We start from the raw sequence: 27,693 nt of genomic DNA, 5'->3' as shown, positions 1-27,693 counted from the left end.
CCACATAAACTCCATCCGGATTCTTTTGCAGCAAATTCAGTGTGTTTAATAATTAATTGCTCTATCAAACTGCGTATTATTTTGTTTAAATTTCTATTTGAATAAACAGCTACAGTTTCTGTTATGTGGGGGGGTGTAAATTTTGTTCCATTCGGTTTCTTATATTGTGTAAATAATTTGAAAGATAATTTATAAGAGCTATTTTGTTTATTTAGAATATCCTGCACATCAGAATTTATATTCTTCAAAAAATTCTTAATATCACATTTTGGGTCTGATATAAAACGGTAATCACTTAGTTGATCATTAAAACTACTATGAATAGGTGCATAGCGTGGCTGCTTTGCTGGTTTTTAATTAATAGGTGTTTCAAGTTTTCTTTTTAGACCAGATGAAGATGTAGAAAACTGTGCAGAACAATTATTTTTATGTTTATATAAGAAATATTCCAGACTATATTTTCTATGACATTTTGGGCAAATTTTTGTGGGAGTTCTATATTTGTCTGGATTACAATTCATTTGGTGCCTAGCCCAATTAGAGCTAGAAATATTCATATTGCATTGATCACAATATCAATATTTTTGATTTGTCATTTTTGTTATTAGTTATAAGATTTCTTGGGGTTTAAATTAAACTCTATATTTAATATAAAATATGAATTGGGTTCAGCAGTGTACTTTATATAATTATTGTATATATTTAATATGTTAATATTATTAATTTTTATCGTAGGTTTATTATATCAGATTTCTTGGGGTTTAAATCAAAATTCTATACTTAATAAAACTATGACAAATTGTAATGCCAATGGCTTACGTGCACGAAGATAGAATAAATATTGATCTTCAGAAGCACTGACCTACCACAATTGCATGTCAGCACTGGCAATGACCTAATGTGTATTGATCTTGTATAACACACAGAAACAGATTGCAACAGCGACAAGCCAAAACTCTAAATATAAACTAATTACAACAAGATGTATCAAATATCAAACTCTTTTATATAAAATATAAGATTCTTGTTCAATATATTAGAAATATGTTTAATATAAATAATAAGAAATTCAGTATATCAAACCAAACAGAGCTATAATATGAGGAGCACTGGAACAACACGTGTGTACTCTTCAACTATTCTCACAATATTAACTATTATAGTTAGATCCAGCTTTTATAGATGTAGCTAAACTCGGTCTGAGAAAAAAAAACGGAAAATTCCCGAGAATTTTGTTTTTACGGGAAATTCCCGTGGAATTATATTTTTTACGGGAAATTCCCGTGGAATTATACTTTTTACGGGAAATTCCAGAAGAATTATACTTTTTACGGGAATTTCCCGTGGGCTTTTTTACAAAAATCTTGGATTAGACAAAATAGCACACTATAATCAAAAAACTCTTAAGAGCATCTTGGCCTAGTTTTAAGTGTAGTTAAAACAATATTGAGAAAAGCCATATTTTTAACAAATTTATAAACAGCAATTTTAGCAAATTTAGGTTTAGCCACATCAATTTGAGGGGGTCATCTTTTCTCGGAAGCTTTTTTTTTTACAAAAATCGTAGGTTTTACACAGTAGAAATGAAATTTTATAGACATTTTGCCTTAGTTTTAAGTATTTCTATTCAGTCGAAGACCTCTTCATTTATCGGGTTTATAGTAGTACCAATTACACTACTTTTCTGTCTCAAATAAATAACCCTACGATCGAGGATTTTCAAAAAGCATTGTGGCACCTGAAGCACTATGGGAGTATTCCATCTCACCAGCGAGACTTCGGTCTCGTGTTGCACGACGACATCATCTATCCTAAATCAATTGCTCTTCGTGCATTCTACAGCATGTACCTGATACCCAATGTGACGGTGCATAACAACACAATCAAAGTCGGCAGCAACAAAATCAGCATCACCCCTAGTCAGTACAACCTGTCTACCTTGCAGGCTCACTTGCCGAGAGGTGTTCTACTTTTTTTTTTACACACAAACAAAGCACCACTTAGATCACAAAACATCTAACAGATGGTAGATAGTTACATGGTTCTAGTTAGGATGATGTTGGATAGGGGTTGAAGAAGACTATTTGTTGTAGTGACCACAGTATTGTTTTTTTTTGTGTTTTCTGTTCTCTTACGAGAATTAATATAGGTTGTCATAGAACCCTCCAATTCATGACTTAGCAAAAAATCTGTTTGCGGATTCATCACGTACACCTATACGTAAGAAAAAGTATGAATAGAACCTATGTTCGGAAATCGAAAATAGCGACCGGAAGTGGGGTTATCTTGGAAACGGTAAGACTTGGGAAAAATCTGTTTGCTGATTCATCACGTACACCTATACGTGAGAAAAAGTATGAATAGAACCTATGTTCGGAAATCGAAAATGGCGACCGGAAGTGGGGTTATCTTGGAAACGGTAAGACTTGGGAAAAATCTGTTTGCTGATTCATCACGTACACCTATACGTGAGTAAAATATGAATAGAACCTATGCTCGGAAATCGAAAATGGCGACCGGAAGTGGGGTTATCTTGGAAACGGTAAGACTTAGGAAAAATCTGTTTGCGGATTCATCATGTACACCTATACGTGAGACAAAGTATGAATAGAACCTATGCTCGGAAATCCAAAATGGCGACCGGAAGTGGGGTTATCTTGGAAACGGTAAGACTTAGAAAAATTCTGTTTGGGGGCCACCGAGCTATACGTATTTCGGGCAAAAAAATACAACAACTCACCCTAAGACAAGTGTCTAAAACAACAGCATAGCCTTTCACAAGAGAAGAGGGGAAGAGAACATTACAACTCACTTCTAAGGCAAGTGCCTAAAAACTCGTGGACAACTTCGTGCCTCACCTGTTCTCGCAGGTGAACATATGCTCGGAAATCCAAAATGGCGACCGGAAGTGGGGTTATCTTGGAAACGGTAAGACTTAGAAAAATTCTGTTTGGGGGCCACCGAGCTATACGTATTTCGGGCAAAAAAATACAACAACTCACCCTAAGACAAGTGTCTAAAACAACAGCATAGCCTTTCACAAGAGAAGAGGGGAAGAGAACATTACAACTCACTTCTAAGGCAAGTGCCTAAAAACTCGTGGACAACTTCGTGCCTCACCTGTTCTCGCAGGTGGAGGTGAGGAAACACAACACCGTCATCGACAGAATCGATTATCCAGGCATCACGTCGACGGCAGTGGGAATATTAAAATTTTCCAAAACGGACGCAGCATACTATCAGGCGGGAGGATTCGAAGCGGGAACCAAAATATCGACGAGAAGTCACATGGTGGTCTTTCCCATGCGTCTGCTTCCGGGATTCTTCTCGGACTTGAAAAGTCCACAGGTGCCCATTCACTTTCACGGTTACCAGTGCGTGCAGAAATAGCGTCGGGAAGTCACATGGAATTCGACGTGACGACGCAGTTCAACAACATACAGTTCGACATGCCAGATTTCGTCATTGTACTCTTTCAGACCGGGAGGGACAAGAATCAGGAAAAAGATTCCAGCAAGTTCGACGACTGCAAGATCAAAAACGTTTATCTCAAGAATGGGAGGAACGAAGTGTTCCCGCGCGAAAATTACAACCTCGACATGACCAAAGATGATTACCTCAAACTTTACGAAGCTTACACGGCTTACAAACGCAGGACCGAGGGAAACGTCGACATGTACTACACGCCCAGCGAATTCATAACCCACAGACCCATGTCCGTCATCAACACGACGAAGCGGAAGCAGGTGGTGGTCAACGATTGCACCAACATCAAGGTCGTCTGCGATTTCCACGACGCGCTGCCCGAGGACACCGTGTGCAGCGTCATCCTGGTCGCCGAGAAGTCCTTCGCGTACGACGTGAAGAACGAGAGGGTCGGAGCAGTTTTTAAAAAAATTCGTAAAAAAAAGTTGCCACATACTAAAAAAAATCAACACTTTTTTTTAGGTTATATAAAATATAATGTAAGTTAGTTCGGTGTGCAAATAAAAAAAATTGATAGGTTAAGTTATATCACTGAAGATCGTAAAAAAATCGTAAGATAGGTTAAGTTATATCACGTAAGATCGTGATCGAGTAAGGTGTTGGCAACACTGCGAGAAAATGAGGCTTATGCCTTACAAGAGCAAACCATTAAGGCGAGCCTCACCGAGTCTTACTTCGAGCCTCACTTTCGGTTGTAGAACCGGTCCAATACCACTACTCTAAAGTAGGTCAAAGCACGTAGAGGCTCTCGTGTAGTTTAGCACGTAATAAAATGAATAGGTTAAGTTATATCACGGAAGGTCGTGATATACCTACCAAGTATGAGTGGGAAAAAAGGGAAATTTTACTAAAACATCGCTAAACGCTAAAACATCGACAAAAAATTGTCAAAATATGTCAAAAACGGATATTGAATTGGTAAAAAAAAGAGGCTACAAATGCATACCTACAAAGTATGGCTTAGAAACAACCAATTTCCACTACTCTTGTAGGAACTGTACAAAGTAAGTTGTTATATTTGCTGCTTAATTCAATGCATATTGTTTTTCTTTGTTAAACTTGCCATGCTATAATGTGTAACAAGTTTATATCAAAAGGAAAAGCCGAATGGTTTAATACATGGTGGCAGTACAGTACGTGTACTTGTTATTGTTGCGGAAGCCGACATGTTTGTAAACAAAGCCAGCTGACTGTCGCCCATCACATCGAGACAATAATACTGCTGAAGGAGGAGTCTGAGGTCTAATTGTCCAGATTTAACACTTTAGCAGGTTATTAGTTCTCAAACCAGTTGTAGTGACTAAAACTTGTGCATTAGCACTGTTTAAGTTAGTAGTGGATCATAATAACTTTTGTCAACATAAAATGGCCAAATATAACTTAAACATCATTAGTTACTATAAAGTAGTTTCGAATATCGCAAGAAGAAGAATAAAGAAATTAATTGCATTTTATACGCTGTGCTCCTTGGTTTAAGGCGAGGGGACCAGATTATTGAATTCCTAATTTTTGGCGCCAATTATTGCAAGCATGTTTTTTTTCTTCAGGTTTTGGGCATCGACGTATCATGTCTGGTGAACGTTGTGCGCTGGATGAAGAACTGCAGAAGACTCATTCCTGATTACAAGAGAATAAATGAAGATGGCGCATTTCTTCTTAGAGAAGACATGAATAAAGCTTGCTGTTTTAACTATTATACTTAACACAGAAAAATGAACAATAGTATGACACTTAATTTTATTAATATATGTTACATGCACCAAAATGTCTTTCACATTTTCTGAAAAAAGATTTTCTGAAGTTTATGACTCTCAGGGAATTGGAATACAACAATAATTATAAACTTTATAAACAACATGAAACACTGTGTGCAGAAAAAAATTTGTCAGACTGCATCGTACAATGGGAGGCACAAGTATTGCTAGGCAAATTGTCCATACTATTTCCATTAACACTTTTGTTTCATCCTACGCGTTTGTAAGGACTAGATTTTTGCGTAAGCTAAGTCAGAGGTTGTCAGTCAGCAGCTTGTTTGACGACTGTCTCAATTCTTGAAACTCTCGTTGAATGATACAAGGAGGATACATATGGTGATGGATAATTTGCTTGGTAATACTTATGTGTCTTATTGTATCAATTCATTACATACTGTCAGCCAGTTTATTAAATATGTGAAAGCATCAAGATTTCAAAAACTAAAGTTGATATAAGTTGATATATAGCAAGCATGAAATATTATTCGTAACGATCATTGTAATCGAATTTGAAATATGACAAATTTTCCTTCGCATGATTAATTTCTTTGGTATTTGATACTGAAAATTGTGAATATTTTTAGTGATGCATTTTTTGGAAACTTGTCGTATTTCACAGCAGGTATGGATTAATTAACCACAGGCAAAAAAAAGCACAATGCCTGATCCGTCGTGCACTCTACTTTACAAAAAATCCACACTTTTCTTGCGTCTATCATAAGACAATTATCTGATACGAAATGTAGAACCACGCTCTTGCATTGAAGCATGCATTTCTATATGTATGTGAACCTATCAACAAGATGTGAAAGAATAGTGTTGCAATATGCATATATAAAGAACAACGAACACAAATACTCAAAACACATACCTAATGCTAATATAAGGTAGTAATATTTTTACCAGACCTGCTGCATTTTTACAGATTCAGAATGGAATTAATGTTGCTGTATTATAAATATATTGACCGATGGATTATTATAGCGTGAATGACAGACATTCAAAGTCATTTGACAAATAAAGATGTTCCTCTTTTGGGTCGGATGATTGTGGTATTCCCTGTCTGATCTGTTACTCAAATCTTTGAAGATTTATATTTTGTAACATTAGATTTCAATGTATTCTTAGCTCTTGAAGATGGAAACGTTAGTTAATTAAATAATTTAGGGCTTGTACAAAACGAAATTTCTTATTTAGGTATAATATTATTTGTTCATCTATTACATTGAAGCAGTTGTGCATTCAAGAGGTATTAAAACTATCCTGACATTTATTATTCAGCGTGACTTGCTCGAAAGCTAATGTCCAGTAGTTGATGTTAAGACGTTACTTCAAATGGATGTATTGTATTCGAATGAAAAGTTTCGGTGGCTTACATATGTTATTACTTTGAATCCAGGTGTTCTGAATTCGATTGAGAGGTTCATATCCTAATTTAAACTGTAGGTCGAATATCGAATAAAAAGACGAACTTAAAAGGGGAAGAAGGTTATTCAAAATTACGTACAACTGGGAAGTGAATAGATTTATCTAAAATGTATTTCATACACTATGATCTTGTTACAAATTTTCATGAACTTTCTGCTTATGTTTATTTTTCAGTCTTATTTTCATAATTTGCACCCGCTGAACACGAATATGACATTGGTTTTGCTTTAATGTCAGTTTTTAGGATAATATGGGTCGTTTATTATTTCTTATTCAAAGTGCAACGTGTAGCCTATATGTAATATGTATTATGTAGAACAACATAAAATTACAAACACAGTACAGTCAGTACCCAGTAAATTACATATATAACGAACAGTATAACAATGAAAAATAGCTAAACCAATACAATGAAATGGACAGAATACATTAATATTACACATCAGTCCCTTAATTTAGTAACTGCAGGTCGACGCTGGAACATTGGTTGCGTGGTAGCAGGAAAATGCATGCCGTTTGCGATTCCGCGAGTGTGGAGGGAATTTACAAATCATCATGATGATTGTTACTTTTGCATGATCGACCTGACACATTTGAAGAGAGGGAAGAACAGGCGTCAGCTACAATACCCTGACATACCATCCTCCCGAGCACCTGTTCCTCACAGTGAAGATCTTCCTATACCATCGCCTCCTATCCAAACCACGTTTGCAGAAGAAGGCAGTGATTTGGACAGTTCTGGTGACCCTGTTACTGATGATGGGGATAGCAAGAAACCCCATTTACTGAACCAGAAAGAGCTACCTTATTCGAGACCTGAATTTACCAAAAAAATAAGTCTGAACTTTTAGCTTCACGGCTGAAGGAGTGTAACTTGCTACTTCCTTCCTGTAGAATAACAAAATACAGAAAGACACACCAGGAGTTTTCTTGTTTTTTTGCTGTGGAAAAGTCGATGTGCTACTGTTCTGATATAGGTGGTCTCTTTAGTGCAATTCGCTTTCAGTACGAACCAAAACAATGGCGTTTATTCATGGACAGTTCCAAAAGTAGTCTGAAGGCAGTTCTTTTACACAACGGCAACCAGTATCCTTGAATTCCAGTCGCGTACTCCAGCCACTTGAAGGAAAGATACTGAAGTGTGAAGTTGATGTTGGAGAAAGTCTAATACGAGAAACACCAGTAGGACATGTGTGGTGATTTCAAAATAATTGGTTTCCTTCTTGGGTTACAAAGTGGGTATACAAAGTATTCTTGTTTTCTCTGTTTCTAGGACAGTCGAGCAAGAAGCAAGCACTACGAGCAAACTGTGTGGCCTGAGAGAACAGAGCTAATCCCAGGAAAACGCAATGTGATAAGCGCAGCTTTAGTGCCCAGAGAGAAGATTCTCCTACCAACGCTGCACGTTAAACTGGGGTTGGCAAAACAATTTGTGACAGCATTGGATAGTGAGTCAGATGCTCTACAGTACATAGAAAAAATGTTTCCTAATCTGTCAGAGGCAAAAATTGAGGGTGGCATTTTTACAGGACCACAGATTCGTTTCATGCTAAATAGTAATGAACTTAAACAAAATATGACCGAGCTGGAAAGAAATGCTTGGGAGGCCTTCCACAACTTGGTGAAGGGATTTCTTGTCCACAACAGAAGTGAAGCTCTTGACGATCACGTTAAGACACTAACTGATAGATATAGAGAATTGGACTGTAGAATGTCTGTAAAATTACACATTCTTCATTCGCATTCATAAGGACATTCAATTCATGGAAAGCAGATACCAGGGAAGATGGGACTGTGCCATGATGGGTGATTACATTTGGGGATTAGTTCGTGATGAAGGGGAAGGGAGTGTTTCCCACAAAAGACAACGAACAAGAAATATTCACTTTTGAGCATGTTGTCACATAAGATGCCCGTTTATGATTTTTGTACCGTCACGAAAAATGCAGGATAAATTTTCTTATGTCTTACTTCTTCGCTGAGACAAGAAGTTCACAAGAAACTATTGACTAAATATTATTGAGTGTGTGAGGTTTCTATCTAAGTAATCTTTAAATAAAATATTCTGTTTGATTTCTATCTAATAAGCCCATTTTTAATTTTTGTACCGCCACGGAAAACCGGGGAAATATTTTTGAATTCTTATTTCTTCGTTGATATACGAAATTCGGAACAAACTATGGATCAAATATTACCGAAAGTGTGAGGTGTGTATATAAGTAATCTTTATATAAAATCATCTATATAATTACTTCCTATTAAGCCCGTTTATGATTTTTTGTACCTTCACGAAAAATCCAGGAAATATATTTTTTAATTCTTACTTCGCTGAGACACGAAGATCACAAGAAAATATTGACAAAATATTATCGAGTTTCTGAGGTTTCTATCTAAGTAATCTTTAAATAAAATATTCTGTTTGATTTCTATCTATTAAGCCCATTTTTAATTTTTGTACCGCCACGGAAAACCGGGGAAATATTTTTGAATTTTTATTTCTTCGCTGATATACGAAATTCGGAACAAACTATTGACCAAATATTATCGAGTGTGAGAGGTTTGTATGTAAGAAATTTTTAATTAGAATCTTCTATGTAATTACTTTCTATTTTGCAAATTTTTTGTTTTTGTCCCGCCACGGAAAGCCCTGGAAATATTTTTGAATTTTGACGTCTTCGCTAAGACACGAAATTCAGAACAAACAATGGACCAACTATTATCGAGTGTGTGAGGTATGTATCTAAGTAATCTTTAAATAAAATGATTAATTTGATTAATCTGATTAATTTCTATTAACCCCGTTCCTGGATTTTGTACCGCCACGGAAAACCCTGGAAATAATTTTGAATTCTTACTTTTTCGCTGATACACGAAGTTCACAAGAAACTATTGATCAAATATTTTAGAGTGTGTGAGGTTTGTATCGGAGAAATCTTTTAAAAAAGTCTGATTACTTTGTATTAACCCCTTTTTTTATTTGCGTGATGTTTGTATATGAGAAATATTTAAATAAAATCCTCTATGTGATAACTTTCTATTAAGAACATTTTTGATTTTTGTACCGCCACGGAAAACCCGGGATATATTTTTGAATTCTTACGTCTTTGCTGAAACATGGAGTTCACAAGAAACTTAAGACCAAATATTATCGAACGTGTCAGGTTTGTATCTAAGTAATCTTTATATAAAATCATCTATATATTTATTTCCGGTTAAGATCGTTTTGAAATTCGTACTTCTTCGCTGAGACACGAAGTTCACAAGAAACTATTGACAAAATATTATCAAGTGTGTGAGGTTTCTATCTAAGTAATGTTTAAATAAAATATTCTATCTGATTACATTCTATTAAGCCCGTTTTTTATTTTCGTACCGCCACGCAAAGGAATGGAAATATTTTTGAATTCTTACTTCTTCGTTGAGACAAGAATTTCACAAGAAACTATTAACCAAATATTATCGAGTGTGTGACGTTTCTATCTAAGTAATCTTTAAAACAATCTTCTATCCGATTACTTTTTATTAAGCCCATGTTTCATTTTTGTACCGTCGCGAAAAACACTAGAAATATTTTTCAATTCTTACTTCTTCACGGAAACATGAAATTCACAAGAAACTTTAGACCAAATATATGGAATGTGGGGTGTTTTGTATCAAGGTAATCTTTAAATAAAATCTTCTATATTCTTACTTTCTATTAATCTCGTTTTTTATTTTTGTATCGTCACGAAAAAATCGGAAAATATTTTTGAATTCTTACTTCCTCGCTGAGACATAAAATCTTGTATGTGATTACTTTCTATTAAGCCCGCTTTTTATTTTTGTACCTTTACGAAAAATCCAGGATTTCTTTAAAATTCTTTCTTCTTCGTTGAGACACGAAATTTACAAGAAACTATGGATCAAATATTATCCAGTGTGTGAGGTCTGAATCTAAGTAATCTTTAAATAAAATCTTCTATATCATTACATTCTATTAAGTTAGTTTTTTTATTTTTGTATGGTCACGGGAAACTCTGGAAATATTTTAGAATTCTTACTTCTTCGCTGAGACACGAAATTCAGAACATACTATGAATCATATATTATCGAATGTATGAGGTTAGTATCTAAGTAATCTTTAAATAAAAGACTCTATGTGATTGCTTTGTAGTAGGCCCCTTCATGATTTTTGTACCGCCTCAATAAATCCGGATTTTTTTTATTGTTACATCTTCGCTGAGACACGAAATTCACAAGAAAATTGTTGACCAAATATTATCGAATGTGTGACTTTTGCATCTAAGTAATCTTTAAATAAACATTTATTTCCGATTACTCTCTATTAAGCCCGTCTTTGATATTTGTACTGTCACGGAATCCCGGGAATATTTTTTAATTCTTACCTTCTTCGCTGAGACACGAATTTCACAAGAAACTGTTGGCTAAATAGTATCGAATGTGTGAGGTGTTTGTCTTAGTAGTTTTCTATATGATTACTTTGTATTAAGCATTTTTTTTTATATATTTGTACCGTAACGGAAAATCCGGGAAGTAATATTTAGTTCTTACTTCTTCGCTGATACACGAAGTTTACAGGAAACAATGGGCCAAATATTATCGAATGTGTGAGGTTTGCATCTAAATAATCTTTATATAAAATCTTCTATGTGATTACTTTCTATTAAGCCCGTTTATTATTTTTGTACCGTTGCGGAAAGCCCTAAGACTATTCTGAAAATATTTTTCTCCCCTTCGATGCATTAATTCGTATGCATTCATGGACAAAATGTTATTATGATGGTGAGTTATAAGGCTCTTTAATCCTTCCTGTAACATTTGATCTATGTATCAAGTCGCTTTTTTATGTTTGTGCTATCACGGAAAAAACGGGAAATATTTCTTAAATTCTTTCTTCCTCGGTAACAAACGCAGTTCACAAGATAATATGGGTCAAATATTATGAAAAGTGTGAGGTTTATATTTGATTAATTTTTATATATTGTTGATATGCTAATGCGTTATATTAACTCTGCTTGATTTGAGAACCGTTACAGAACATCTAGAATTTTTTAAAAAAAGTTTCGTTTCCTGTTGAGAGGCTGTTTTTCACAACAAATGTGATTTTTTTGTGTTTTTTTTTCAGGTTTTTGTGTAATAATATCAAATCAAAATCTATTGAACAAGTACTTTATATTATGTTTTTTAATTTTTTTCTCAACGTAAATTACCGAAAATAACATTTACATACTTATCGTCAGCTTGGTATAATCGTACCGTTCCATTAGGAACGCAGGGATCTTAACCCGGGACCATTAGATGTCCCACGGGTAGCGATAGCGTCTTGCATCACAGGCGCTCGCTTGGCGAATAACTCTTATGCGAGTGGTTGTACTTGAATAGCAGTGAACGGCAATGAATACTCAATACACACTATATTGGATTTTGGTCTCACTACCATTGTATCGGCATGTTGTTAGGAAGATACCTGTATTCAAGTAGAAGCTAAATATCTCCGTAGTCTCTCAGAAACGTGTAAAATTGTAGAATTGTTCTTATGGTGACGATGTATAGGTAGAGAGTAATAACACATCTACTCATGGTGAGGGACCAACATCGGCCTTATAGACTGCTGTACAAAGACTGACCTCTCTCACTCTTGTCGTACGTATCTCAACTCTGTTCACACTGATCTACCATAATACACACTATTTATCCTATAAGGATTGCTTTTGTAAACACTAGGTCGATTCACATCTTTACTTCCTCAAAGATGTTTGTTAACCTGGTGCCCCACAAAGATTAATGTAATATCTTTACTCAGCAATACTTGGAGTTTCTAGCTACTGCTTTCTGGCTCTGATTCTGATAGACAAGAATCGAGAGAAATTACTTTTGTGGTCATAATAAAGTATATGGTATCGTAGAGAAATTATACGTAATGTACTTCTTACTAGGAGACAGAAAAGTGGCATTCTCTTTTTTGTATGATTAGAACAGATACAAACCTCACATACTCGATAATATTTGGTTTATAGTTTCTTGTGAATTTCGTGTATCAGCGAAGAAGTAAGAATTAAAACATGTTAACAGGATGTTTCGTGACAGTACAAAAACAAAAAAATACTTAGATACAAACCTCACACATTCGATAATTTTTGGTCTATAGTTTCTGGGATCATCGTGTCTCAGCGTAGGGGTAAGAATTCAAAAATATTTCCCCATTTTTCCGTGAAGTTACAAAAATAAAAAAACGGACTGAATAAGAAGTAATCACATAGTAAATTGTATATAAAGATAACTTAGATACAAACCCCACACACTCGACAAAGTTTGGAGAACATTTTCTTGTGAATTTAGTGTCTCAGCGAAAAAGTAAGATTTCAAAAACATTTCCCGGATTTTTAGTGAGCGTACAAAAATCATAAAAGGGCTAAATTGAAAGTAATTATATAGATGACTTTATATAAAGATTACTTAGATACAAACCTAACACATTCGATAATATTTGGTGTATATTTTCTTGTGCATTTCGTGTCTCAGCGAAGAAGTAACAATTCAAAAATATTTCCTGGGTTTTCCGCGACGGAACAAAAATAAAAGACATGCTTAATAGAAGGTAATCAAAAAGAAGACTGTATTTAATGATTACTTAGATACAAGCCTTACACAATCGACAATATTTGGTCGATGGTTTCTTATGAATTTCGTGTCTCAGTGAAAAAGTAATAATTAATAATATTTTCCTTGTTTTTCGTGACGGTACAAAAATAAAACTGCCTTAATAGAAAGTAATTATATAAATTCTTTTATTTAAATATTACTTAGATACAAACCTAACACACTCGATAATATTTGGTCGATGGTTTCTTGTGAATTTCGTGTCTCAGGGAAGAAGTAAGAAATCAAAAATATCAATATTAAAATATCAAATATTATCGAGTGTGTGAGGTTTGTATCTGAGTAATCTTTTAACAAAATCTTTTGTCTGATTACTTTTTATTAATCCCGTTTTTTATTTGTACGGTCACGGAAAACCCTGGAAATATTTTTTAATTCTTACTTCTTCGCTCATATACGAAATTCGGAACAAACTATGGACCAAATATTATCAAATGTGTGAGGTTTGTATCTAAGTAATCTTTATATAAAATCTTCTATATCATTACTTCCTATTAAGCAAGTTTATGATTTCTGTACCGTCACGAAAAATTCGGGAAATATTTTTTAATTCTTACTTCTTGGCTGAGACTCGAAATTCACAGGAAACCATCGACCAGATATTACCGAGTGTGTGAGGTTTGTATCTAAGTAATCTTTAAATATGATTTTCTATGTGAATACTTTCTATTAAGCCCATTTTGTATTTTAGTACCGTCACGGAAAACCCGTGAAATATACTTTAATTCTTACTAATTCGCTGAGTCACGAAATTTAGAACAACCAATGGACCAACTATTATCGACTCTGTAAGGTTTGTATCTAATATTCTTTAAATACAATTTTCAATCTGATTTTTTTCTATTAAGCCCGTTTTTGATTTTTTTATCGCCACGGAAAACCCGGGAAATATTTTTGAATTCTTACGTCTTCGCTGAGACACGAAATTCAACAAGAAACCATGTACCATATGTTATCGAGTGTGTGAGGTTTGTATGTAAGGAATCTTTAAATAAAATTTTCTAAGTGATTACTTTGTAATAAGCACATTTTTGATTTTTGTACCGCCACGGACAACCCGTGAAATATTTTTGAAATGTTACTTCTTCGCTGTGACACGAAGTTCACAAGAACATATAGACCAGGCATTATCAAATGTGTGAGATTTGTATCTAAGTAATCCTTATAGAAAATCTTCTATGCGATTACTTTATATTAAGCCTGTTTCTTATTTGTACCGTCACGGAAAACAAGTGAAATATTTTTTGTATTCTTACCTCCTCGCTGAGACACGAAGTTCACAAGAAACTATAGACCAAGTAATATCACGTGTGTAAGGTTTGTATATAACTAATGTTTAAATTATATCTCCTATATGATTACTTTTTACTAAGCATATTTTCGATTTTTGTACCGCCACGCAAAACTCGGGAAATATTTTTGAATTCTTACTTCTTCGCTGAGACACGAAGTTCACAAGAAACTATAGACCAAGTAATATCACGTGTGTAAGGTTTGAATATAAGTAATCTTTAAATAAAATCTTGTATATGATTATTTTTTATTAATCCCGTTTTTCACTTTTGTACCGTCACCGAAAACCCTGGAAATATTTTTGAATTCTTACTTCTTCGCTGATATACAAAATTCGGAACAAACTCTGGACCAAAATATTATCGAATGTGTGCGGTTCGTATCTAAGTAAGCTTTATATAAATTCATCTATATCATTACTTCCTATTAAGCCCGTTTATCGTTTTTGTGCCGTCACTAAAAATTCGAGAAATGTTTTTTAATTCTTACTTCTTCGCTGAGACTAGAAATTCACATTAAACCATCGACCATATATTATCGAGTGTGTGAGTTTTGTATGTAAGAAATCTTTAAATAAAATTTTCTATGTGATTACTTTGTATTAAGCACATTTTTGATTTTTGTACCGCCACGGAAAACCCGGGAAATATTTTTAAATCATACTTCTTCTCTGATATACGAAATTGGGAACAAACTATGGACCAAATTTTATCAAATGTGTGACGTTTTTACATAAGTAATCTTTATATATAATCATCTATATAATTATTTCCTATTAAGTCCGTTAATGATTTTTGTAATATTACGAAAAGTAAGGAAATATTTTTTTATTTATTACATCTTTGCAGAAACTCGAAATTCACAGGAAACCAACAACAATATATTATCGAGTGTGTGAGGTTTGTATCTAAGTAATCATTAAATAACATATTCTATCTGATTACTTTTTATTAAGCCTGTTTTTTATTTTTGAATTCTTCCTTCTTCGCTGAGACACGAAGTTCACAAAAAACCATTCACCAAATATTATTGAGTGTGTGAGGTTTGTATCTAAGTAATCATTAAATAAAATATTTTATCTGATTACTTTCAATTATTTCTGTTTTCTATTTTTGTACCGCTCCGAAAAACACGGGAAATATGTTTGAATCATTACTTCTTCGCTGAGACACGTAGTTCACAAAAGACCATTGACCAAATGAAGGGCCAGGGATAAAAACGATGAATGTTCATTCGAGACGATTTGCCAGGAAATGAAAAACTAAGTATTTCTATTCATAAATACGTCAATTTATGCCAAAATAATAATGCGTTTTTCAGGCACTTCTCACCGGTTCCCAACCAAGGCCGTTGTCATTCTTATAGTACAGCTTCTGAGCTATCAGATGGCGCTGCGATCTCTAAATGGGCGCAAAATCGACATTCATCGTTTTCCCCCCTGGCCCTTCAAATATTATCGAATGTGTGAGGTTTGTATGTAAGAAATATTTAAATAAAATCCTCTGTGTGATTACTTTCTATTAAGCACATTTTTGATTTTTGTACCGCCACGGAAAACCCGTAAAATATTTTTGAATACTTACGTCTTCGCTTAGAGACGAAATTCAACAAGAAACCATCGATCAAATATTATCGAGTGTGTGAGGTTTGTATCTGAGTAATCTTTTAACAAAATCTTTTATCTGATTACTTTTAATTAATCCCGTTTTTTATTTGTACGGTCACGGAAAACCCTGGAAATATTTTTTAATTCTTACTTCTTCGCTCATGTACGAAATTCGGAACAAACTATGGACCAAATATTATCGAATGTTTGCTGTTTGTATCTAAGTAATTTTTATATAAAATTTTCTATATCATTACTTCCTATTAATCCCGTTAATGATTTCTGTACCGTCACGAAAAATTCGGGAAATATTTTTTAATTCTTACTTCTTGGCTGAGACTCGAAATTCACAGGAAACCATCGACCAGATATTACCGAGTGTGTGAGGTTTGTATATAAGTAATCTATAAATATAATTTTCTATGTGAATACTTTCTATTAAGCCCATTTTGTATTTTTGTACCGTCACGGAAAACCCGGGAAATATACTTTAATTCTTACTAATTCGCTGAGTCACAAAATTTAGAACAAACAATGGACCAACTATTATCGACTCTGTAAGGTTTGTATCTAATATTCTTTAAATAAAATATTCTATCTGATTTTTTCTATTAAGCCCGTTTTTGATTTTTGTACCGCCACGGAAAACCCGAAAATATTTTTGAATTATTACGTCTTCGCTGAAACACGAAATTAAACAAGAAACCTGTGACGGTCCTGTGAATCCGCACAATATAATTATATGTTTATTGAAATTATTAATTCCATATTATAAAAATCACTTTATATTAACGTTTAAAAAATGTATAATTATTACTTTGTACAACGTTAATTATGTTTTATGTTATTCATTGCACTATACGCTGTATAAACGAGATATTTGGAATTCTAACGTTGCTATAGCAACGAGAATCAATAGTCATTATGTGGAAATGTGTGTGACAAAAATGGAAATATAGGTAATAGTGAACTTATTGCTCAGTTATTTCACTAATATATAGACCCATAGAAGTTGTATCTTCACCTTCGCGTTTTAGTTTCAAATAATTATGAACGAAATGTAATCGTGCAAATGATTGACTTGTGAACGTCACAGTATAATTGGTGGTCCAGTATTGTGGAACGTTATCAGCACGATCTTGAGTGATGTGTTTTTCGTAAGTGTTAACTTACACCATTGTTCTCGTGAGTCTAGTTTGTACATAAATTTATATTATGTACGCATCAAGTAATCCTCATAATCTGAGATCCAAAACAAGTCTTACAGCTAGATCTATCAATTGTGGTGATGAACCTGATGAATCACAAAATAAGAATGGTGCCATGAATATGGTGAAGTGCTGCAAAAATCCCGACAAGGAAAGGTTGGTAGCTTGTGAAAATTGTGGCCATTGGTATCATTTACAATGTTTGGGTTTGTCTGATAAGCATTGGGAATTATACCAGTTAAATGAAAATTATTTCTGTAGAGATTGTGATCCATCTTATGATCCGTTCAGTATTAAAGCTTTTGTGCAATGGAAAAGAAGTCAAGAAAATGTTCAAGAAATTGACATTCGTCCTTCTGTGTTGGCAGAGACGTCAACGGGGCAAAGTAATGTTCCTTTTCAAATGTTTGATCTGCTGGCAGAGTTAAGAAAAATCAGCGAGTCACAACAGATGGAATTTACAAAAATTAGGGAAACTCAAGAGTCTCAACAGCTTGAGTTTACAAAAATGAGGCAAACTCAAGAGTCTCAACAGCGTGAGTTTACAAAAATGAGGCAAACTCAAGAGTCTCAACAGCTTGAGTTTACAAAAATCAGGGAATCTCAACAGGAAATTCAAAATTCACAGCAACTACTCAAGCTTGACTTCCACGAATTGAGTACATCGTTAGGAAAGGAATTAGCTGAAGTTGCAGAGTCCTGCAAATTAGCAACACGTTCATTACATCAGGAAATGGAAAGAGAAGTGCAAGGACTAACAGAGAAAATCGAGGAAGTCAACACTACTTGTACAGAGAATTCTGATAAACTTACTGGATTGAATGATCAGATTACAGAATGCCAGAACAATGTTTCAGGGTTGTCTCGGCAAGTTCAAAGACTTGAAGCCGTTGTGAGCAAGGACGAAATAACTAAGCGCGTGGAAGCATGTGAGGAAAATATTACTAAGTTAACATCTAATATTTCGACTAATGTTGAATCAAGTAATCCTGTACAAGTTTACAGTTCTCATGTGAATAGTAACTGTCAACCTGGTATTCCTGCACGGAACCTAACCTCTCCTAAATCATCTGATTCTTCAGCGTGTGATGTTTCTGATGATGAACACAATCGCATTGCTTCACAAAGACACAAACGTTCTAGAAATAATCGAGTGAGAACTAGTAATACTAACAAGTTATGTCAATCAACCCGTTCTTTATATTCTGATGTTTCTGGTCAGGAAAGAAAGAGGCAAATAAACCAAAAGTCAGCAAATCCGCAGAATCATCGATGTGATTATCCTGACAATTGTATGCGTTCGCTTACTCAAGAACCTCGACGGTTGGTAAGATTGAATGAACTTACTGTTCTTCGTAAATATTCTGGAGACCCTGAAAAATCAAGCCCACGTAAGTTTATTAAAACTTTAACGTCCTACTTAGACTTACTGCAAGTTCCTGACATGAAAAGGCTTGAATGTATTACTAATTGTTTTCAAGGACCTGCAGAAGGTTGGTATAATACTCATGTCGATTCGTTTACATCATACAAACACTTTGTTGACGAATTTCTGAATCACTACACGTCTTATTCGTTAACTCAGGCTCAATTATCTGAACTTAGAAGTCGTAAATATGATCCTAAATCGACGAGTAGTATGGAAGTTTTTGCTATTCGTACGCATTCGGCATATTATAATTTAGTTGATCGTCCGAATGATGCAGAAGTTATTGATATTTTAATCAATCAGTTGCCCAAATCTATTGCACAAACAATATTAGCTGCTAGATTAGTTAAAATGGATGATGTAATTGCGTTACTAAAGAGGTTGGATTTAGTGAATTCAAGATCAAACAAGAGTTTTAATGTTCATGATAATGTACGTGAAAAAAATTTCCGACATGATGGGAATAATTCCAAAAGTTTTACCGACAATAATAGTGCAAGGGCAAAACTGAGAGTTCAGAGTGTTGCTAAAAGTTCATCGTTTGTGAACGATGATGAACCTAATGGAAATCAAGGTTCAAGACGTAACGTAAGACCTAATGATACTGTTCATTTTGTTTCCTCTAGCGATGGAAATAAAAGAAATAAGATTCCACGTACAGATGTTCCGTTTGTTGCTGAAAACCAACAATCAAACTCCAGCTAGAAGACGATGATATTTAATAGAAATAATAATTTTGGGAAACCTAACCTAACTAACAGACCATATAATCGTTACAGACGTAATGGTGCAGGAACTCAAAATTTCCGGCAAAATAGAAGTCCACAAAGCTCACGATACTTCAACAATAATGGTAGATTTATGAGCAACAGTTTCAATGCCAGAAACGAGCAAGAACAACAGCAATTTACACTGAGTCCTAACTCTCAGTTCTCTAACAATAATTTCCACTCATTCCAACCATGCAGTGTATGTGCCAATTGCGGATATTCGTCTTCTCAGTTGTCAACGGGAAACAGTTGCAATGCAACTGCAGTGGCGAATACTCCATTAAATGAAAATGCTCCATCTTTCGATCCAAGAGAAACTTCTTGTAAACAGTTCATTTCTTCTGTCCCTGAAGCAACATTAAACGAACGTCGCGGGTGAACGTGGACCAGTTTGCTCGCACTAACATAATGGAGGGTCCGTCTAAATCATATCGTAGTGATAATATAGGCACAACTTGTCAGTATGCTGTATTAAGTAATTCAGTTTTATCTGAAGTTGATCATTGTTATCCGCTTTCAATATTTTTTCAATTAGATTGGCACGAAGATGAACCTACTTGGATTTTAAATGATACTGGTATACCTACTCCTATTACTGATCAACCTCTGATCACAGGAACAGTTTGCGGTATTACCATACAGTGTGTCATCGACAGTGGAAGCCAGTGTAATTTAGTCAGTTATGAATTATGGTGCAGTATAAAATCAATTATTCCGAGTGCCAAACTGGATACAGTGGATCAACTTAAGTTATTGCCGTTTGCAGGACATCAGAAGTTTCGTGTTGCTGGTCGGAAGATTATAAGTATTTAAATTAACTCGGAAGTTTTTACTTTGGAGATGTTCGTATTGAAGCAACTGCATGCTGAATTAATTCTCGGAATACCATTTTTAAGGCAATACAAAGCTGTACTCGATTTTAGAAGAAACGAAATTAGTTTGATGGCGTCCACTGGTTCCGAATTGGTTCAGCCATTTAACTCTAGCAAAATCACAACTGATAGGGATCGCTGCCAGATGCAGGAAGTTACTATTGTTAAAGAAGCAGAAAATTTACTTGTCGTTTCTCTAGATCAGATCACAACGAAGGTGCGGTCGTGTGAATCACTCAACACGGAGCAGCAGTCTCAGCTTGAGAATCTAATAATAGAATATCATAGTTTGTTTTCTGATCGACCCCGATCTGCATTCGTAGAACCTTATCAAATTGAACTAGACACAAAGGAACCAATCAAGGCACCTATATATCCGGTACCGTTCGCCAAAAGAGCAGCGTTAGAAAGGGAACTAGAGAAATGGAAAGCCTGGGGAATAATTAGAGAGATGGCTTCGCCTTATTTAAACCCAGTACATATCGTCCCAAAATCTAATGGTGAGTGGCGTCCAGTGGTGGATTTTCGTCGCCTAAACCAACATGTAATTTGACCACTTACCCATGTTGAACCGATAAACGAGCTACTTCAACATTTTAAGGGTGCAAGATATTTTTCTTCGATTGATCTCTCCTGTGGATATTTTCAAATACCACTTACGCCCGACTCATATAAGTACACAGCTTTTTCGTATCGAGGACGACAGCACGTGTTTTGTTACTTGCCATTTGGTATAAAATCAGCTGTTTCTGTTTTTGTTGAAAGAATGAATAAGGTGTTTGGACCAGAGACTCATTCATTTCTAATGATATATGTGGATGACATTTTAATATTTAGCCCAACATAAGAGAAACATTTTGAACATCTTGATTATGTTCTACAGACATTGCAGAAGACGAACATGTCCATAAAATTTGCCAAATGCAAATTTTTCCAAACGGAAATTAAGTTTTTGGGTCATGTGGTGTTTGGTTTCTAGATTAAGGTCTATCATGATAAAGACTCAGCTATTCTACAATTTCCTGTTCCTCAAAACAAAGAGTCACTTCGCAAATTTTTAGGACTGGCAAATTGGAGGAATCGTTTTATACAGGGATTTTCAGATATCGCTAGTCCATTATATCATCTTTTACGCAAGAATGTGCCATTTTATTGGACACCTCAGTGTCAAGAAGCTTTCTTGTTGTTAAAGAATGCTCTAATTTCAGCACCAGCATTGAGTCAACCCGACTTTGAGTTGAGGTTTTGTGTTTCTGTTGATGCAAGCCAGAAAGGATTGGGTTGTGTACTTTGGCAAATTGATAATGATGAAATTCGTGTCATACAATATGGCAGTCGTTCTCTTAGAGAAGCAGAGATTACATATAGTACACACGAATTGGAATGTTTAGCTATATTATTTGCTCTGGAGAAATTTGCTATATATCTTAAAGGAACTGATTTCAACTTATATTCAGATCATAAGTCGTTGTCTTGGCTTAAAACTGCACAATCACTTAATTCTCGTCTTACGGGATGGGCTCTCAAACTGCAGTGTTTTGATTTCACGTTATATCATGTCCCAGGAGTTTCGAATAATATTGCTGATACGTTGAGCAGATTTCCGCCTTGTACTTCTTATTCTGCACTTGATGATAAATTATATATCAATCAAGTAATTGTGGAAGATTCACAAGATGATACTTCTTCTATTTGGTTAAAAGCTCAACGAGCGGATGAAAAATGCAATATAATTTCTCACCTGGAAGATAGTACAACTGATAAAGACTTCTCAAAGTATTTTCTTCACAACAAAATTCTGTTTTATAAACCCAATTCAGATGAAATTTGTAAACTTATAGTGCCACGTGAGCTTATACCTTTGGTATTGCACAAAATGCATGATTTAAATGGACATTTTGGTTATCAGAAGGTTTTAGCAGCTTGTAGAAGGGCATATTTTTGGCCGTACATGAGAAAATCAATTAGAAATTACCTGAAAGATTGCTTAGAATGTGCACGAACAAAGATTGTAGGTCGGCCGTTGCGGAGAGATGAATATCACGTCGTTTCTCACCAACCACACGATTTCCTCTCTATTGATTTAATCGGAAAATTACCAAGATCACTTACATATGAATATCTCCTCATAATTGTAGACGTTATGTCAAAGTTTGTTATGATTTATCCGTTAAGAAAAGCGACTGCCAGGGAAATTATCAATCGTTTTGAAGAACAATATTTTAAACATTACCCTGTATGCAATGTATTATTATCAGATTGTGGAAGCCAATTTACATCAAATCAGTGGAAAGCCTACATGGATTCAAGGAAAATTAAGCATAATACCACTACATACAATCCGAAATCTAATCCTATTGAGAGGTACAATAAGGAGATTGTTAGATTACTGCGATTATTCTGCAATGATAATCACACCAGTTGGTATCCAAAAATAAATTATATTATTCAGTTATTAAATCATTCATGCTCTTCAGTTACCGGGTTATCTCCTAGTGAACTTTTCTTACATGAAGATATGAAGGACTCAATATTTGAAGAAATCAGCTGGCCAGAACAAATTAAATCTTTGTCATGGAAACGCAAATTGTTTTTAGCAGAAATCAGGACTAGACAATCTAGAAGAAGTAGGAAGATTAAGAATGCATTGAACTCGATCAAACTTCAAACAGGAGATTTGGTTATGATAAAAAATAGGCAAGTTAGTTCCAAAATTAACAGCCAGATTCATAAATTGTTCAACTTGTATATTGGGCCATTCCTTGTCAAGGAAATTAAGGTAAATAATGCAATTCTTTACACAATGAACCAGCAATATTATGACAAGGTGAATTTTTCAAATCTTCGAGTGTTTAACTGTTCGGAAGAAAGGAGGAATCAACTCTTGTCTGAGAATTAAATTTATGAGAGTAGATACTTGAAAAATGAAACCATTCTGTTTATTATTTTGTACAATTGAATGTTGTATTATGTTCTGATTTGATATTACCTGTTAGGCACAAATCTGTTTATGTGCACGTTGTTGTCGAATGTCAGATAATATTGTCCATTTGTAACTTTGTTGTAGTTATGTTGATACACATCTGACTGATTTATAAATGCAAACTCCTCCTCGTTGTTTCGTAGTTTTCATTTTCCCGGAGGAGGGGAATGTTGTGACGGTCCTGTGAATCCGCACAATATAATTATATGTTTATTGAAATTATTAATTCCATATTATAAAAATCACTTTATATTAACGTTTAAAAAATGTATAATTATTACTTTGTACAACGTTAATTATGTTTTATGTTATTCATTGCACTATACGCTGTATAAACGAGATATTTGGAATTCTAACGTTGCTATAGCAACGAGAATCAATAGTCATTATGTGGTAATGTGTGTGACAAAAATGGAAATATAGGTAATAGTGAACTTATTGCTCAGTTATTTCACTAATATATAGACCCATAGAAGTTGTATCTTCACCTTCGCGTTTTAGTTTCAAATAATTATGAACGAAATGTAATCGTGCAAATGATTGACTTGTGAACGTCACAAACCATGGACCAAATATTATCGAGTGTGTGAGGTTTGTATCTGAGTAATCTTTAAAAAAATCTTCTATCTTATTACTTTTAATTAAGCTCGTTTTTTTATTTTGTAAGGTCAAGGAAAACCCTGGAAATATTTTTAAATTCTTACTTCTTTGCTGATATACGAAATTCGGAACAAACTATGGACCAAATATTATCGAATGTGTGCGGTTCGTATCTAAGTAATCTTTATATAAGTTCATCTATATCATTACTTCCTATTAAGCCCCTTTATCATTTTTGTACTGTCAGGAAAAGTCCAGGAAATATTTTTTAATTCTTACTTCTTTTCTGAGACTCGAAATTCACAGTAAATCATCGAACATATATTATCGAGTGTGTGAGGTTTGTATCTAAGTAATCTTTAAATAAAATGTTCTATCTGATTATTTTCTATTAAGCCCATTTTGGATTTTTGTAAAGCCACGGAAACCCGGGAAATATTTTTGAATTCTTATTTCTTCGCTGAGACACGAAGATTACAAGAAACCATTGACCAAATATTATCGAGTGTGTGAGGTTTGTATGTAAGAAATCTTTAAATAAAATCTTCTATGTGATTACTTTCTACGAGGGCCACTATTTATATTTTGAGCCTTGGCAACACTGATTGAAGTTAGGCGCGATTTGACGTTTGCACGGAATCGTCTGGCATTATTGACCATAACGTACTTCAAATGTTTTGTCAATAGCTTGATTTGTGTTGTTCATGTTGCCTTGGAGATTGCGCGACAACAATAAAATGGAACTAACTCGTGAACACTTTCGTGCGATGATTTTTATCGTGAATTTAAACGTGGCCGCCATTCGCTCACCGACGAGATTCGCGAAGGTCGTCCAAAATCAGTTGTTGTTCAAGAAAACATTGATGCTGTGCAAAACCTAATACTGCAAGATCGTCATGTGACATACTGTGAGATTGAGGCAACCATAGGCATTAGTTCCACCAGCATATATAAAATATTACATGATCATTTAGCTGTGAGAAAGGTATGTTCTCTTTGGATCCCACACAATTTGACGAAAACTCAAAAAGACGCTCGCGTCAATTGGTGCAAACAAATGCTCAATAAATACAATCGTGGTGCTTCAAAAGACGTATATAAGATTGTAACAGGTGACGAATCATGGATATATGCATATGAGCCGGAACGTAAACAGCAGTCGACTGTATGGGCGTTTCAAGATGAACCCAATCCAACAAAAGTTGTTTGCGCTAGAAGCACATCGAAACAAATGGTCGCCTGTTTTTTCGGGAAAACTGGTCATGTGACAACTGTGCCTTTAGAGGAACGTAGAACGGTCAACTCTGAACGGTACACAACAATTTGTTTGACAGAGGTCTTCGGTCAAATACGGAAAACAAACAAACGCCGTCGGATCATTCCTCATCAAGACAATGCCAGCTGTCACACATCTCGTCTAACAACCGACTTTATGAACAGTCAGAAAATCGAATAGATGGGTCATCCGCCGTACAGTCCTGATTTGGCACCCAATGACTTCTTCTTGTTCCCGAATGTCAAGAATAAATTGCGTGGACAACGATTTTCGTCGGCGGAAGACGCCGTTGATGCGTTCAGAAACCATATTATGGAGGTGTCTCAAAAAGATTGGAAAAACTGCTTTGACAAATGGTTCGAACGCATGCAAAAGTGTATTGACCATAAAGGAGAATACTTCGAAAAACAATAAACCAGTTTTCAATGCCAAATTCCTGTTTTTTCATTGTTAGGCTCAAAATATAAATAGTGACCCTCGTAATAAGCATATTTTCGTTTTTTGTACAGCCACTGAAAACCCGGGAAATATTTTTGAATTCTTACATCTTTGCTGAGACACGAAGTTCACAAGAACCTATAGACCAGGCATTATCAAATGTGTGAGATTTGTATCTAAGTAATCCTTATAGAAAAACGTGTATGTGATTACTTTCTACTAAGACCGTTTTTATTTTTGTACCGCCAAAGAAAACCCGAGAAATATTTTTGAATTCTTACGTCTTCGCTGAGACACGAAATTCACAAGAAAATATACACCAAATATTATCGAGTATGTGAGGTTTGTATCTGTTCTAATCATACAAAAAAGAGAATGCCACTTTTCTGTCTCCTAGTAAGAAGTACATTAAACAGGTTAACAAACATCTTTGAGGAAGTAAAGATGTGAATCGACCTAGTGTTTACAAAAGCAATCCTTGTAGGATAAATAGTGTGTATTCTGGTAGATCAGTGTGAACAGAGTTGAGATACCTACGACAAGAGTGAGAGAGGTCAGTCTTTGTACAGCAGTCTATAAGGCCGATGTTGGTCCCTCACCATGAGTAGATGTGTTATTACTCTCTACCTATACATCGTCACCATAAGAACAATTCTACAATTTTACACGTTTCTGAGAGACTACGGAGATATTTAGCTTCTACTTGAATACAGGTATCTTCCTAACAACATGCCGATACAATGGTAGTGAGACCAAAATCCAATATAGTGTGTATTGAGTATTCATTGCCGTTCACTGCTATTCAAGTACAACCACTCGCATAAGAGTTATTCGCCAAGCGAGCGCCTGTGATGCAAGACGCTATCGCTACCCGTGGGACATCTAATGGTCCCGGGTTAAGATCCCTGCGTTCCTAATGGAACGGTACGATTATACCAAGCTGACGATAAGTATGTAAATGTTATTTTCGGTAATTTACGTTGAGAAAAAAATTAAAAAACATAATATAAAGTACTTGTTCATTAGATTTTGATTTGATATTATTACACAAAAACCTGAAAAAAAACACAAAAAAATCACATTTGTTGTGAAAAACAGCCTCTCAACAGGAAACGAAACTTTTTTTAAAAAATTCTAGATGTTCTCTAACGGTTCTCAAATCAAGCAGAGTTAATATAACGCATTAGCATATCAACAATATATAAAAATTAATCAAATATAAACCTCACACTTTTCATAATATTTGACCCATATTATCTTGTGAACTGCGTTTGTTACCGAGGAAGAAAGAATTTAAGAAATATTTCCCGTTTTTTCCGTGATAGCACAAACATAAAAAAGCGACTTGATACATAGATCAAATGTTACAGGAAGGATTAAAGAGCCTTATAACTCACCAACATAATAACATTTGTCCATGAATGCATACGAATTAATGCATCGAAGGGGAGAAAAATATTTTCAGAATAGTCTTAGGGCTATCCGCAACGGTACAAAAATAATAAACGGGCTTAATAGAAAGTAATCACATAGAAGATTTTATATAAAGATTATTTAGATACAAACCTCACACATTCGATAATATTTGGCCCATTGTTTCCTGTAAACTTCGTGTATCAGCGAAGAAGTAAGAACTAAATATTACTAATAATAATAACTAATAATAATAATAATCACATAGAGTCTCTTATTTAAAGATTACTTAGATACTAACCCTTACATTCGATAATATATGATTCATAGTATGTTCTGAATTTCGTGTCTCAGCGAAGAAGTAAGAATTCTAAAATATTTTCAGAGTTTCCCGTGACCATACAAAAATAAAAAAAAACTAACTTAATAGAAAGTAATGATATAGAAGATTTTATTTAAAGATTACTTAGATTCAGA

At 34.6% G+C, this 27,693-nt stretch overlaps 2 protein-coding genes across 3 annotated transcripts in view; both read left to right on the top strand.

Annotated features, from left to right (window-relative positions):
• The window catches only part of LOC145979388 (glutathione S-transferase 1-1-like), a 93,963-nt gene extending 87,409 nt beyond the window's left edge, over positions 1-6,554 (top strand). The window contains exon 6 of one of the 2 annotated variants that reach the window (XM_083112257.1): positions 5,034-6,554. In XM_083112257.1, coding sequence (XP_082968383.1) covers positions 5,034-5,189 — 156 coding nt within the window. In that variant the 3' untranslated portion in view covers positions 5,190-6,554. The remainder of the gene's footprint in view (positions 1-5,033) is intronic. The other variant, XM_083112256.1, reaches the window with a different exon arrangement.
• Positions 6,230-27,693, top strand: part of LOC145979638 (clavesin-1-like) — a 102,284-nt gene continuing 80,820 nt past the window's right edge. Inside the window, exons 1-2 of the mRNA XM_083112603.1 lie at positions 6,230-6,292; positions 7,942-8,116. Coding sequence (XP_082968729.1) covers positions 6,230-6,292; positions 7,942-8,116 — 238 coding nt within the window. The remainder of the gene's footprint in view (positions 6,293-7,941; positions 8,117-27,693) is intronic.

This window comes from Lepisma saccharinum, chromosome 26 (genome assembly GCF_977018435.1).
Source record: "Lepisma saccharinum chromosome 26, izLepSacc3.1, whole genome shotgun sequence".
NCBI classification, from domain to species: domain Eukaryota; kingdom Metazoa; phylum Arthropoda; class Insecta; order Zygentoma; family Lepismatidae; genus Lepisma; species Lepisma saccharinum.
Note: the sequence above shows the minus strand (reverse complement) of the source record. Positions and strands in the feature narration are given on the sequence as shown.